Source organism: Leopardus geoffroyi, chromosome A3 (genome assembly GCF_018350155.1).
Source record: "Leopardus geoffroyi isolate Oge1 chromosome A3, O.geoffroyi_Oge1_pat1.0, whole genome shotgun sequence".
Classification (NCBI taxonomy): Eukaryota; Metazoa; Chordata; class Mammalia; order Carnivora; family Felidae; genus Leopardus; species Leopardus geoffroyi.
Genome location: NC_059336.1, coordinates 120629515 through 120644914, shown reverse-complemented (window position 1 = coordinate 120644914; position 15400 = coordinate 120629515). Strand labels below are relative to the sequence as shown.

At 41.2% G+C, this 15400-nt stretch overlaps 1 protein-coding gene across 4 annotated transcripts in view; it reads right to left on the bottom strand.

Moving 5' to 3' along the window:
• Positions 1-15400, bottom strand: part of DNAJC27 (DnaJ heat shock protein family (Hsp40) member C27) — a 34434-nt gene that overhangs the window by 6457 nt on the left and 12577 nt on the right. For 2 of the 4 annotated variants that reach the window (XM_045447536.1, XM_045447537.1), the window contains exons 4-6: positions 4671-4835; positions 4038-4160; positions 648-808 (exon numbers count right to left, since the gene is read on the bottom strand). In XM_045447536.1, coding sequence (XP_045303492.1) covers positions 648-808; positions 4038-4160; positions 4671-4835 — 449 coding nt within the window. Of the gene's footprint in view, positions 1-647; positions 809-2441; positions 3133-4037; positions 4161-4670; positions 4836-15400 lie in introns of those variants that run through there. The other 2 variants (XM_045447539.1, XM_045447538.1) reach the window with 2 other exon arrangements.

Genomic DNA, 15400 nt, shown 5'->3' with positions numbered 1-15400 from the left:
CTTGAACATGTGTTTAGTCTCACGAATCCCAGTTTTCTCACCTATAAAATGAAATGTTTGGATAAGCTGCTAACGTTCTTTTCCTCTTCTTTTTAAAAAAAAATTTTTTTTTTAACATTTATTTATTTTTGAGACAGAGAGAGACAGAGCATGAACGGGGGAGGGGCAGAGAGAGAGGGAGACATAGAATCGGAAACAGGCCCCGGGCTCTGAGCTGTCAGCACAGAGCCCGACGCGGGGCTCAAACTCACAGACCGTGAGATCATGACCCGAGCTGAAGTCGGATGCTCAACCGACTGAGCCACCCAGGCGCCCCAGTTCTTTTCCTCTTCTAAAGCTCTATGATTTTGTAAGGTATTTTTTTTTAAGGTTACATTTGCTTGTAGGCTCTTTTTCAACACAGACAAAATCAGAGCATGCTGTTTCAGAAAGTTTTTATGCAATACACCACAAAGTTCCCTCATCAGGCAACTGTGCCCTCTATTTTGTTTCTCTGGGACTCAGTTAATTCAGTGAAGAAGAGTTATAACATAATCTAATACATTTCTACAAACTTCATATTTCTAGCCAATTACAAGAAGATGTACCGGACCTATAATATTGACAACTGATAGCACTCAGCACGAATATCCTAGAGCATTGCTTACCTTGAGGCCCCAGGTTTGACTCCCAACATGTCCCAACTGTCCTTACTGTTTCGAATTCTGCGAATGGTGTCTGCTTGTTCTTTGGTGAAACTAGCGCTGCTATTCGTGAGAGGACGTTTCCCGCCATTTTCACATGAATCAACTATGGATACGTAAAAGGTCTGCAAAAAGAGATCATCCCAGAATAGAACTGACTTTGTGGAAACAGGAATTCCTTTTAATCATAACTTAAAGAATTTTAACACATTCCAATAACTCTTAAAATTCACCATAAAGCAAATATAGTTTGGAAGATTTTTTTTCTTTCATCCTATTGTGTATGTTTATATGTGTGTGCGTGTGCTTGTGTATTTTTTTTAAGAACACAAAAGTATAAGGAATAAAATTTAAATGGCTCATAATCCTATTCTCAAATAACCATACTTGAAGTTACAAAGTAGTAGATGAGGGGCCCCTGAGTGGCTCAGTCGGTTGAGCGTCTGACTTCGGCTCAGGTCATGATCTCACAGTTTGTGAGTTCGAGCCCCGCGTCGGGCTCTGTGCTGACAGCTCAGAGCCTGAAGCCTGCTTCAGATTCTGTGTCTCCCTCTCTCTACCCCTTCCCCGCTCTGCCTCTGTCTCTCAAAAAAGAATAAATGTTAAAAAAAAAAAAGTAGTAGATGAATACCGTCAGAAAAATTCAAATGGTAAATGAAAGTGTAAAATGAAAACTATGTCTCTCTGTCCCTCAAGTTCTTCTTCTTGAAGTAGCCATTGTTAATATTTTTTTTGAGTATCTTTCCAGAAAAATTTTCTATCAGAATACCAGTACCTCCATCTACACACTAAACTCTTACATAAAAGAGAGCAGATTAAACATACTGCTTAGCTCCTTGCATTTTTTCACATAAAAATAGACCTTAGGCCCTTTCTCCAGCTGCCTCTAGACACTTTCTTCCTTTTTAATGACTGTTCAGTATTCCACTGTGTGACTATATCTTAATTTATTTAACCAACTCCCTATTTTCTTAGACAAGGCTATTGTTTCCAGGTTTTGCTACTGCACAGTGTTTTAGTGAATACTTTGTGTGTGTGTGTGTGTGTGTGTGTGTGTGTGAGTGTGTGTGTGTGTGTGTGTATCTCCACACACTTGTGGAGATACTGCTTTAAAACAAATTCCTAAAAGCAGAAGTACTAAATAACAGTGTACGGGCATTTTAATTTTTGATTTTGACAATTTTCATACGAAAAAACGGTGCCATTTACACTCCCATCACAGTGTCTGACAGTGTTATTTCTCTACACCCTTGTCACTATGGGGCATTATCATACAGCTTCCCTTCTGCCAAACCTACATGTGTCACACAGTTTTAATTTGCATTTCTTTAATTGTAAGTGAAGTGGAGTGTCTTTTCATATGCTTATTGCTTTTTCTGTAAATTGTTCAGATTCTTTGCCTATTTTTTTGTTGTCTGAAGTGAAAACTATTTTTTGATCCTGCTCATATCTCATACTCTGTGCACTGTCACCATAGAGACTACACAACCTGAAAAAGAGAGAAAAAGGGAAGAAAAATAAACACAGCCTCAAGGACGGTGGGACAAAATCAAATGGTCTGATACACATGTAACTGGAGTCCCAGAAGGAAAAGAGTAGAAATAGAGCCAAAAAACTTAAAAAAAATTTTTTTTAGTCTTTATTTTTGAAAGGGAGAGAGAACATGAGCAGGGGAGGAGCAGAGAGAGAAGGAGACACAGAATTCGAAGCAGGCTCCAGGCACTGAGCTGTCAGCACAGAGCCCGACACGGGGCTCAAACTCACAAACCGCGAGATCATGACCCGAGCCGAAATCTGATGCCCAACCGACTGAGCCACCCGGACACCCTGAGCCAAAAAACTTTTGAACAAACAGTGGTGAAAAACACCTGCCTAGCAATCTGAGAAACTCAAGAAACACCACGCAGGGCAAATATAAAGAGAACCACACCCAGGTACATGGTCCACATGCTAAAAGCCAAAGATGAACTCTTGAAAGTGGCTGGATGGGGAAAAAAACACAACACATTATGTACAAAAGAATAAGAGTAAAAATGGGTGCTAACGTCTCATGAGATTCAACACAGGCCAGGAGAGAATGGACCATCGCCTTTGAAGTGCTGAAAGAAATTTAATTTTCAACAGTCATTATTTATAGTCCTTGAAGAAGTCACTTTACTACTCTTAGATACTATAACATCAGAAATGAGAACAATACCCATCATACAGTAAGAGTCTCAAATGAGATGAAACACGTAAACTTCGCCAGAATGATAAAATACTATTCAAATGATTAAGCATCGTTACTGCACATGAATAGGTACAAACTCACACAGGACCATGTGCTAAATGGGATACAGAGTGTGGCAGCCAACATCAACCTTATTTGGTCTTGAAATAGAAGCTACTGCTGCCCAATTCAGCCTGTCAGCCAAGGATGAAACCTGTCTTCTAGTAGGGGTGGTGACATCTTATGAGAAAGAAATTCAGCATAAAAGATTAAAAAAAATCCCACTCAATAATTAAGAACAACTCGTTACAGTATAGCTACACTCTTTGAAATGTTAAAAATTCCCAAAATATCAGACATATTCATAAGAAAAAATGCATAATTCATGCCACCACTTACCTCCAAATGTATCTGTAATTAAGAGTTGACTTTATAATTTATTATTTTAAAAAGCCTCATTCCCTTAAAATGATTCAAGATTAGTAATTTTTTAAAAATGACCATTCATTCAGGTTGCAATATGAGTACATCCTTCCATCGCCTACTTGGTGGGTAAGACCTTATCTTTATGTGTGACTGGGTGGACTCTGCAATGACAGTCCCCTATTCTCTAGCTGCACCATACACATTCACTCTGGCAAGGCAATTTTGCCAAAGTAATGCTTCCACATAACTATGCGTGCAAATGTAACACCATTAACCAAAGGCAGTTTTAAAGAAAATCTTTGTTCTACTGTCAGTATATAATAACTGTCGTTAAACTTGATGATCATCAGAATCACCTAGAAAGGTTTTTCAAAATATAGATTCCTGAGCTCCGTCACAGCACTAAGCTTCTGGTGGGTCTAGAGCCCAGAAATCTGTATTTTGAAGAATTTCCCATAGTAACTCTGACAATCACCCAGATCTGTAGTCAGCAGGCAGACATCACACACACACACACACACACACACACACACACACTCTCTCTCTCTCTCTCTCTCTCTCTCTCTGTCTCTCTCTCCCTCTTTCTATCTTTTTCTCACCAGCTTCTGAAAGACCAAGCTTATTCTAATGACAAATTCCTATTACATTTTTGTTTCTCATAATTTAAGCTAAAATTGGGCATGGTCAGCCTTGATACAAACAAAATAATGCTAGTTTACCTGGAACATTTCATTGATTCCTTCTCCGGTTTGTGCTGAAGTTTCAAAGTACAAGAACCCTTTGCTTTCGGCCCAGAGACGCCCTTCGCTTTCATCTACACAGCGGTGCTTGGTACAGTCGATCTGAAATAGGAAGTTGGAGGACACAGAGAAGACCCCAAACATGACCCACTAAAACAGGCCCAGTGAGGTTTTCATCAATTCTTTCTTAAAGCAAAATCCACTCCTAAAGGAACCCCCAGCACTAGTATATGCAATTATACGGACCACAAGGGACAAAAAAAATTGCTAATATTGAACACAGACTGATATTCTGTGGCAAAATGGCAAGTGCCTGTCCCACACTTCCCACTTTTTCCTTTGAGAAAACTCTTCCTACTCAGAGGGTCTACCTATCCTGCTCAGTCACCAATACCCTTCCCCAAGTATGGCACCAGAAGAAAATGGATAAATATCCTGGTACACCAGAGTTTGTGGTTTTATTCTTTATGTCTTAGGGACATAGGTTTTGAAAAGATGTTGATTCCTATATCATAGAATAAGGACTTCTTTTCATTTCTTCCCCCAAACTCAGAGCTGCACTCCTCCCATAATGAATTCAGAAGGTTGAGCAAACATTTCCAAAGCAGTTACCTTGTTGGCACACACCGCAAATACAATATTTTCCATGTTTCCATGAGGTCCAAGGTCTTGTTTCATCTCTGCCAGCCAAGCATCAAGGGCATCAAAGGAGTCCTTCTGCCCAACATCATAGACCAGTATTACACCCTGTGTATCCTTGTAAAACTCATTACGAACCTTCACATAAAAGAACAGGTGCACAAATTGTAGGTTTTGTGATTTTATAAGAATATATCTCACAGTCATGAATGTAACAAAGTGTGTTCTTTGGTGTAGTCATAGTATTTGCTATTATATCTCAATATCTACTGGTCTTTAAGGGACTTTTTAGAAAATCAAAATAACATGATAAAAAAAATAGCCTAGTACAAGCCTAGTTTTCATCTTGTGATGAAAACAACAGCCTCCTGCCCCACCCTCCTCACCTTGAGTTCCATTCCCTGGAGGCAATCTTTTCGATTTTCTTTTATTTATTTAAAAAAAAATTTTATGTTTATTTTATTTTGAGGGGGGAGGGGCAGAGAGAGACAGAGACACAGAATCTGAAGCAGGCTCCAGGCTCTGAGCTGTCAGCACAGAGTCCGACATGGGGCTCAATCTCACAAACCGCGAGATCATGACCTGAGCCAAAGTTGGACGCTTAACCGACTGAGCCACCCAGGCACCCCAAGGCAAATTTTTTTAATGTTTATTTATTTTTGAGAGACAGAGAGAGACAAAGCATGAGCACGGGAGGGGCAGAGAGAGAGGGAGACACAGAATCCGAAGCAGGCTCCAGGCTCCAAGTTGTCAGCACAGAGCTGGACACGGGGCTCGAACCCACAGACTGCGAGTTCATGACCTGAGCCGAAGTCGGACGTTTAACTGACTGAGTCACCCAGGCGCCCTGAGGCAATCAATCTTTAATTCTTGTTAGTAGACCTTAAAATAACACAATTCCATAGAGTGAAGCTCTTCTTAGGAAGAACCAGAAAGTGAGTGAACAATGAAGAACTTAAGGCAAAAATGACATAAGCGTCAGCAATAGGCACAGACCTCTATATATCACATCCCAAAGCTGGCTCCCCCAGAACATCAGGCAGAGCTTCCCCATGACTCTTGGGTCTGCACACCAACTTTAGAACTCTGAACTCAGAGCCTCAGTGTGATGTAATGGGAAAGAGCACAGGCTCTGGAGTCAGATCTGGGTTCACACTTACTTACTAGTTGTGTGATCTTGGGCAAGTCACTTAACCTCTCTGCATCTCAGTTTCCTCATCTGTAAAATGGGGACAATACCATTTACTTCACAGGGTTATTATGAGGATTAAATGAGATACTGAAGGCGAATCACCTAAATGGTGCCTGGAAAACAGTGTATATAAGCACCTTCTTCCTTCCTTCCTCACATTCATTCTGATTGTCCTCCTTTGATATTTTTTATTAGAAACGGTGTCTCGCTTCTGGGGCATGTACGTAACTCTAGGAAGAGGCAGCACGAAGTACAGGACACACTGACGTGGCAGAGGCAATGACAGGTGGGGTGGGTGAGGAACGACACTGACAGATTGGGGGTTTCAGCCAAAATTCCAGTAAGAACCTTGACAGAGGCCACGCATTACCCACCTTCTCATGGAATTCCAGTATATACGCACTCACGCTGGATATGCGGTAAGAAATGACATCTTACACGCATCAGGCATGAAGTTTAGGTTTCTGAGTACAGATAGACACCTGAACCAAGACTGCCTATGCCTACTAATTTGCAGAAACAGAAGAAGCTATCCTCTACAATTAAGACCAACAAAACCATAAAGAATGTAAAGTGATGAACGGCAAGAGTCTTCTCCCCAGTCCTCATGGTCCTCAGCCTGCCCGCAGTAGTGAAAACGGGCCTCTCCCTTCTTCCCTGAAACTCATGTTGCTTTGGCTCCCATACACCACCTTCTCCAGGTTCTTGACTGGTCTTTTACCAACTCCTCCTCTCTCCATTGCTCCCGCTCCAGCCTGCCACCATCCTTCCCCAAATCCTGTCCCGGGCCCTCAGACTTTCTTCTTCCATCCTTCCTCCCAACTCAGCAACACCAGCCACCTGCACAGTTTCAACTGTGAGATCCTGCAAGGTGAGCCTTTTCATCTGTTCTCGCAGACCTGCGTTTCCAATTAGCTCTAGACTCTTCCAGCTGAATGTCCTGCCAGAATCTCAAATTCAATGTGTACAACAGAAAAGCCTCCATCTTACTCCTTCCCAATCTCTTCCTTCCCTTGAACTTCTAGTCATAATAGGGGCACACCATTCTCTGAGTCACGTGGATTGAAAGCCTAGCGTTAACCTTTGCTGCTTTCCTCTGCCTTTTTGCACATCAGGGACAAACAATCCTGTAGAAGCTTCCTCTGCCATATTTCCTGCACCTGTCACTTCCTTTCCATTTCCACTTGCCAACATTACACTATCTCTTGACTACCAGTCCAAGAATTTCCTAAGTAATCTCCCCAGCAACATTATACATACTGTGTATTTATCTTTTGAAAGCCCCGGTTCAAAAATTCTTTAGTGTTTCCCTACTGCCAACCTCCTAAAGTTCGAATTCTTTCAATTGACGTTAAAAGTTTCCGATCAGTCCTCCACCAACTTTCCAGTCTTACCCTCCTCCTACCTGCTGCACTTCAAACTGGATAATCTCTCTTTCCCCAAACCTAATTCCACCTGGAAACAGACACCTCTTTACCTTCAATCTTTCAAGTTTAGCTATAACACCGTATCTTTCATGTAGTTTTTCTCTGCCCCGTGCCTCATCATCTAACCTCCTACCCCTGCCAAACAGAATCTAACTTCTTCATCCCTGAAACACCACAGGCTCTGTGCTTCTAGTAGTGCTTGTTATCACTTCCTGTCTAATTTTATAGTTGGTAGCATATACAGCTGCCTTCCCCACTAGACTGTAAGAATGTGAAGGCATGCATCCTGATACGTCCATCTTTGTGTTGCCAACAGGGCCTAGCAGGTGAAAGTATTTGAGACATTTTAAATCAAGAATAGCTGAATGTCAGGGGGCGCCTCGGTGGCTCAGTCGGTTGAGTGTCCAACCTCAGCTCAGGTCATGATCTCGCACTTCGTGAGTTCAAGCCCCGCGTCGGGCTCTGCGCTGACAGCTCAGAGCCTAGAGCCTGCTTCAGATTCTGTGTCTCCCTCTCTCTGCCCCTTCCCCGCTCATGCTCTGTCTCTCTCTGTCTCTCAAAAATGAATAAACATTAAAAATAATAAAAAAGAATAGCTGAATGTCAGGAATGAAAGTAGAGGCCAAAGGGGAAAGGAACGAATTCCAAGATGCAAATGATGTTATCCAGAGGGAGATTTGTGTGTAAACAGAGACTTAGGCAAGCCCCACGGATTTCTCTTTCAACTGACTCAAGTTCAAGTCTGGGCTCAGCAGCTAGTTACCTCTGTAATCTTGAGTAAGTGGTTTTATGACCTCAAGCTTTCGTTTCCTCATCTGTAAAAACGAAAAGGTCAAAGTCGATGCCTCAATGGTCCCCTACAGTTCTATTATTCTCACCTCCCAAAACAGCTTTCTAATATTAGTCCTGGAAGTCTTGCTGCATCCAAAGTTTAATTAAATAAGATGCTAAGGGAATCGGGATTATTTCTTAAAGCAAAGATGGCAAACTTTCCAGCTTATAGGTCAGAGAAAGCTGCTAGTTTAATATCACTCGGGCCTCAAGAGGTTTCTATAGACCATGTAACTCCTACCAATAAGCCCCAGAATATAGTTGTGTACATCAGTGGAAGCAGGACTGCTAGTAAGATACAGGCCCGCCATTCCCTCACAATCCTCTCTGACATTTCCTTGGAGAGTGCTGTCTCACACTCTAAGCGACTGTCCTTTCTCAGCAGACCCTTTGGGTAAACCTGTCTGGAGGACAGATGACAACAGAAGCTTCAATGGAGGACAGGCCTCAAGGACTGGGGGAAGTCAGGGATCATGAGAATGGCTATGGGTGCTTCAAAACCAGGTGTGTGCTGAGCAAAAGTATACTTTGGGCAGCTTGGGACTTAGGAAGAAGATGGCTTCGGTCTTGTCAAAAAGGAGGGTTTGAGCTGCAGCCAGCCAACTATTTGACAAAAAAGGAGAAATCAAAGCTATTCAGAGAAAAGGTACTTCAGAAGTGGTGATTTCAAGGAGCTTCTATTAATTATGCTTCTATCTTTTTAAGCTGCTGAAAAAAAGCTATTATAATTTCAGGTTGCATTGACGGAAGTCTGGTGTCTAACGGTAGGAAGTAAAGGAACACTCAGTGTTTTTCATTAGACAATCTGGAATGTTATGTTCAGTCCCCAGCTCCCTATCAACTAACTAGAAATTACCCACAAAGGATGCTGATAGGCCCAGCTGGGGCAGGACTAGAAAATATTTTACCTGAAAAAGACCAGATTAACAAATATTAGAAAGTTCTCTTGTAGAAGCACAGACTCAGTATGTTGCTCCAAAAACAAGGCCAGAATTAATACTGAACGTCAAAGGAAGGCAGCCTTCATAAGGGAGCCGTTAATCTAGAGTTTTTAACTCCATAAAGGATGAACTTGTGAAGCAGTGTGACCCCATCATTAGAGACATTCATTCTCCAAACTATTCAGTCTGTACCACTCAAAACTATCCCGTGTACCATCCCTGGATTCCCACCAATCTACGTAATCCTTACTTATCCATCAATGCTCAATATAAACATTGTTTCCTTCAACAAGACTTCCTGTCCTCCCAGATAAGCTAGGGCTGGATATTAAATGCTCCTAAGCAATCTGTCATTTGTTCAACATGTTGTGCTCTGACATATTTATGTTCCATGTGGACAGGGGCTATGTATTACCAGTGGCCAATACAGAAACTGGCATATTGGTATGAGGTGAATGAATGATGGCCATTGATCAGGAATGCTACAGAAAGAAATCCTACAATGGGCAGAAAGAAGCTGGACCACATTAATTCTCAGACATTTTCTAACTCTTCATTTTTATGACTTTGAAGAAATCTAAGATTTATTCTAGCATTTCCAGTAATTAGAATCTGTGCCAAGTTTGTGGTAATCTAGAACTTCTGTTCTTTTTTCACTGACAGTACTCTATACTTGTAAAGTATAAGCCTCCACATTTAAAAAGATTTCATTTTAGGGGGCACCTGGGTGGCTCAGTCGGTTGAGCATCTGATTCTTGGTTTTGGCTCAGGTCATGATCTCATAGTTTGTGGGTTCGAGCCCCGTGTTGGGCTCTCTACTGTCAGCATGGAGCCTGCTTTGTTTGGATCTTCTGCCCCCCTCTCTCTCTGGCCCTCTCCTGCTTGCTCTTTCTCTCTCAAAACTAAATAAACATTAAAAAAAATAATTCATTTTACCTATATATTTGGGTACATTCACAAGATGGAAGATTTTACAGGCATTACATTATTATTTTTTTTTCCAGGAAGACAGAGTAGATATACTTTTCCCTATTCTTCCTGCTAAGTACAGGTAAAAAACCCCAAGTGGTATATATAAAACCTATATAAGAAGACATTGGAAGGTAGAGAGAAGAAAGCAGATAAGCTAGGGACCTCGAGGCCCAATGAATGACACAGTGGTAAGTTTCCTGGATTTTCTTTTGCCTCATATATCTAAGATATGTAACTGAAGAAGTACAACTTAGAAATGTCAATGGGTACAGACAAATAAAAGCCCAACAAAAGCCTGTTCTCTGTAGCCAAAGGGGCAGATTTCTCATCAGAATCCATGGAGGCCAAAGGAAAGAAGTACACTATTTTTCAAGTGCTGAAAAAAAAAAAAAAAAAGAAATATCAACCCAGAACCCTATAACAAGAAAAAATATTCTTCAGGCACAAATGGGAAATTGAGACAATCTCAATCAAAGAAAACTAGGAGAGAATCTGTTGTCAGTAGACTTATGCTAAGAGAATGGCTAAAGAAAGTTCTTTAAATAGAAAGGAAATGATGAAGAAGGAGTATGGAATACAGCGAAGGGTGAAGGATCAGAGTAAACAAAAATATGAGTGAATATGACAGGCTTTCTTTCCTTCTTTCTTGAGTTTTCTAAATTATGTGTGACAGTTAAGCAAAGATTAAACACTGTCTCATGCAGTTCTAAAGGTATATAGAGAAAATTTTAAGACAATCATAAATGGGGGAAGATAAAGAGATGCAAAGGGAGGAAAAGTTTCTACAATTCCACTCAAACTGTTCAAATGATGATATCAGAAGACGGTGATAATTTAAATAGTGTTATAACTAGACCACCCACTAATGCGGCCATTCAGAGATTTATTCAAAAACACTATGGAGGAGTTTGAGAAGATGGCAGCGTAGGAGGACGCTGGGCTCACCTCGTCCTGCTGATCACTTAGATTCCACCCACACCTGCCTAAATAACCCAGAAAACCGCCAGAAGACTAGCAAAACAGACTCTCCGGAGCCAAGCGTAGACAAGAGGCCCATGGAAGAGGGTAGGAAGGGCGGAGAGGCGGTGGGCACTACACGGACTGGCGGGAGGGAGCCGGGGCGGTGGAGGGGCAGCCCACCCGTCAGGGCAGAGCCCCCGAGTCTGGCTTGCAAAAGCGGAGGGGCCGGACTGCGTGAGTTCTGACAGCCAGCGGGACTTAACATCTGGAATGTTAAAAGTCAACAGCTCTGCTCAGAGGGGAACAAATGCACTGGCCAGCACCATCTCCCTCTCCCATCCCCCAGCCGAAACCCCAAGGGGAACAGTTCCCGTCATCAAACTTGCTTGCACCGCACAAACACCCAACACTGTGCTTCTGTGGATCCATCCCTCTGACAGGTGAGCCTCCCTCCTGGTGCTGCAGGGCCCCTCCCACAGGGGACTACCAATGGCAAAGCGATCTGAGCCTGCCCCTCCTGCCCCTGTGCACCTTGCAGGTCCACCCAGGCTAATACGCCAGATCCCATCAAAGCAGCACCACAAGCCTGGCAGTGTGCAAGTAGCCCAGACAGGGGCCACACCATTCCACAGTGAATCCTGCCCCTGGGAGAGGGGAAGACAAGGTACACACCAGTCTGACTGTGGCCCCAGCGGTGGGTTGGGGACAGACATCAGGTCTGACCGCAGCCCCACCCACCAATACAAGTTACTCCAGACATCACAGGGGAAGTGCCCTGCGGTTCCACGTCACCCCAGGGACTATCCAAAATGACAAAACGTAAGAATTCTCCTCAAAAGAAACTCCAGGAAGTAGAGACAGCTAACAAATTGACCAAAAACGATTTAAGCAATATAACGGAACATGAATTTAGAATGATAGTCATAAAATTAATTGCTGGGCTTGAAAAAAGCATAGAGGACAGCAGAGAATCTATTGCTACAGAGATCAGGGGACTAAGAAATAGTCATGAGAAGCTAAAAAAAAAGCTATAAATGACGTGCAAAATAAAATGGAGGCGACCACAGCTCGGATTGAAGAGGCAGAGGAGAGAATAGGTGAATTAGAAGATAAAATTATGGAAAAAGAGGAAGCTGAGAAAAAGAGAGATAAAAAAATCCAGGAGTATGAGGGGAGAATTAGAGAACTAAGTGATGCAATCAAACGCAACAATATCTGTATAATAGGAATCATAGCTGAGAACTTCCCTGATCTGGGGAAGGAAAAAGGCATTGAAATCCAAGAGGCACAGAGAACTCCCTTCAGACGTAACTTGAATTGTAACATATCATAGTGAAACTGGCAAAATACAAGGATAAGGAGAAAATTCTGAAAGCAGCTAGGAATAAACATGCTCTAACATATAAACGGAGACTGATAAGACTAGTGACAGACCTATCTACTGAAACTTGGCAGGCCAGAAAGGAATGGCAGGAAATCTTCAATGTGATGAACAGAAAACTATGCAGCCGAGAATCCTTTATCCAGCAAGTCTGTCATTCAGAATAGAAGGAGAGATCAAGGTCTTCCCAAACAAACAAAAACTGAAGGAATTCATCACCACTAAACCAGCCCTACAAGAGATCCTAAGGGGGATTCTGTGAGTGAAATGTTGCAAGGACCACAAAGTACCAGAGACATCACTATAAGCATGAAACCTACAGACATCACAATACTCTAAACCCATCTTTCTATAACACTGAATGTAAATGGACTAAATGCGCCAACCAAAAGACATAGGGTATCAGAATGGATAAAAAAACAAGACCCATCTATTTGCTGTCTACAAGAGACTCATTTTAGACCTGAGGACACTTTCAGATTGAAAGTGAGGGGATGGAGAATATCTATCATGCTACTGGAAGTCAAAAGAAAGCTGGAGTAGCCATACTTATATCAGACAAACTAGACTTTAAATTAAAGGCTGTAACAAGAGATGAAGAAGGGCATTATATAATAATTACAGGGTCTATCCATCAGGAAGAGCTAACAATTATAAATGTCTATGTGCCAAATACGGGAGCCCCCAAATATATAAAGCAATTAATCACAAACATAAGCAACCTCATTGATAAGAATGTGGTAATTGCAGGGGACTTTAATACTTCACTTACAGTAATGGATAGATCATCTAGACACAGGATCAATAAATTAACAAGGGCCCTGAATGATACATTGGAACAGATGGACTTGACAGATATATTTAGAACTCTGCATCGCAAAGCAACAGAATACACTTTCTTCTCGAGTAACATGGAACATTCTCCAAGATCGATCACCTACTGGGTCACAAAATAGCCCTTCATAAGTATAAAAGAATTGAGATCATACCATGCACACTTTCAGACCACAACGCTATGTAGCTTGAAATCAACCACAGGAAAAAGTCTGGAAAACCTCCAAAAGCATGGAGGTTAAAGAACACCCTACTAAAGAATGAATGGGTCAACCAGGCAATCAGAGAAGAAATTAAAAAATATATGGAAACAAATGAAAATGAAAACACAATAATCCAAACACTCTGGCATGCAGTGAAGGCAGTCCTGAGAGGAAAATACATTGCAATCCAGGCCTATCTCAAGAAACAAGAAAAATCCCAAATACAAAATCTAACAGAACACCTAAAGGAAATAGAAGCAGAACAGCAAAGATACCCCAAACCCAGCAGAAGAAGAGAAATAATAAAGATCAGAGCAGAAATAAACAATATAGAATCTAAAAAAACTGTAGAGCAGATCAATGAAACCAAGAGTTGGTTTTTTGAAAAAATAAACAAAATTGATAAACCTCTAGCCAGGCTTCTCAAAAAGAACAGGAAGATGACCCAAATAGATAAAATCATGAATGAAAATGGAATTATTACAACCAATCCCTCAGCAATACAAGCAATTATCAGGCAATACTATGAAAAATTATATGCCAACAAACTGGACAACCTGGAAGAAATGGACAAATTCCTAAGCACCCACACACTTCCAAAACTCAAACGGGAAGAAATAGAAAACTTGAAAAGACCCATAACCAGTGAAGAAATTGAATCAGTTATCAAAAATCTCCCAACAAATAAGAGTCCACGACCAGATGGCTTCCCAGGGGAATTCTACCAGACATTTAAAGCAGAGATAATACCTATCCTTCTCAAGCTGTTCCAAAAAATAGAAAGGGAAGGAAAACTTCCAGACTCATTCTATGAAGCCAGCATTACTTTGATTCCTAAAGCAGACAGAGAGCCAGCAAAAAAAGAGAACTATAGGCCAATATCCCTGATGAATATGGATGCAAAAATTCTCAACAAGATACTAGCAAGTCAAATTCAACAGCATATAAAAAGAATTATTCACCATGATCAAGTGGGATTCATTCCTGGGATGCAGGACTGGTTCAACATTCGCAAATCAATCAATGTGATACATCACATCAATAAAAGAAAAGATAAGAACCATATGATCCTGTCAATTGATGCAGAAAAAGCATTTGACAAAATTCAGCATCCTTTCTTAATAAAGACCCTCGAGAAGGTCGGGATAGAGGGAACATACTTAAACATCATAAAAGCGATTTATGAAAAGCCCACAGCTAATATCATCCTCAATGGGGGAAAAACTGAGAGCTTTCCCCCTGAGATTAGGAACACGACAGGTCCACTCTCACCGCTGTTGTTTAACATAGTGTTGGAAGTGCTAGCATCAGCAATCAGACAACAAAAGGAAATCAAAGGCATCAAAATTGGCAAAGATGAAGTCAAGCTTTCACTTTTTGCAGATGACATGATATTATACATGGAAACCCGATAGACTCCACCAAAAGTCTGCTAGAACTGATACATGAATTCAGCAAAGTCTCAAGATACAAAATCAATGTACAGAAATCAGTTGCATTCTTATACACTAATAATGAAGCAACAGAAAGACAAATAAAGAAACTGATCCCATTCACAATTGCACCAAGAAGCATAAAATACCTAGGAATAAATCTAACCAAAGATGTAAAAGATCTGTATGCTGAAAACTATAGAAAGCTTATGAAGGAAATTGAAGACCTATCGGACCTCATGAAGATAAAAAGCTTCTGCACTGCAAAGGAAACAATCAACAAAACTAAAAGGCAACCAACGGAATGGGAAAATATATTTGCAAATGACATATCAGACAAAAGGCTAATATCCAAAATCTATAAAGAGCTCACCAAACTCCACACCCGAAAAACAAATAATCCAGTGAAGAAATGGGCAGAAAACATGAAAAGACACTTCTCTAAAGAAGACATCCAGATGGCCAACAGGCACATGAAAAGATGCTCCACATCGCTCCTCATCAGGGAAATACAAATCAAAACCACACT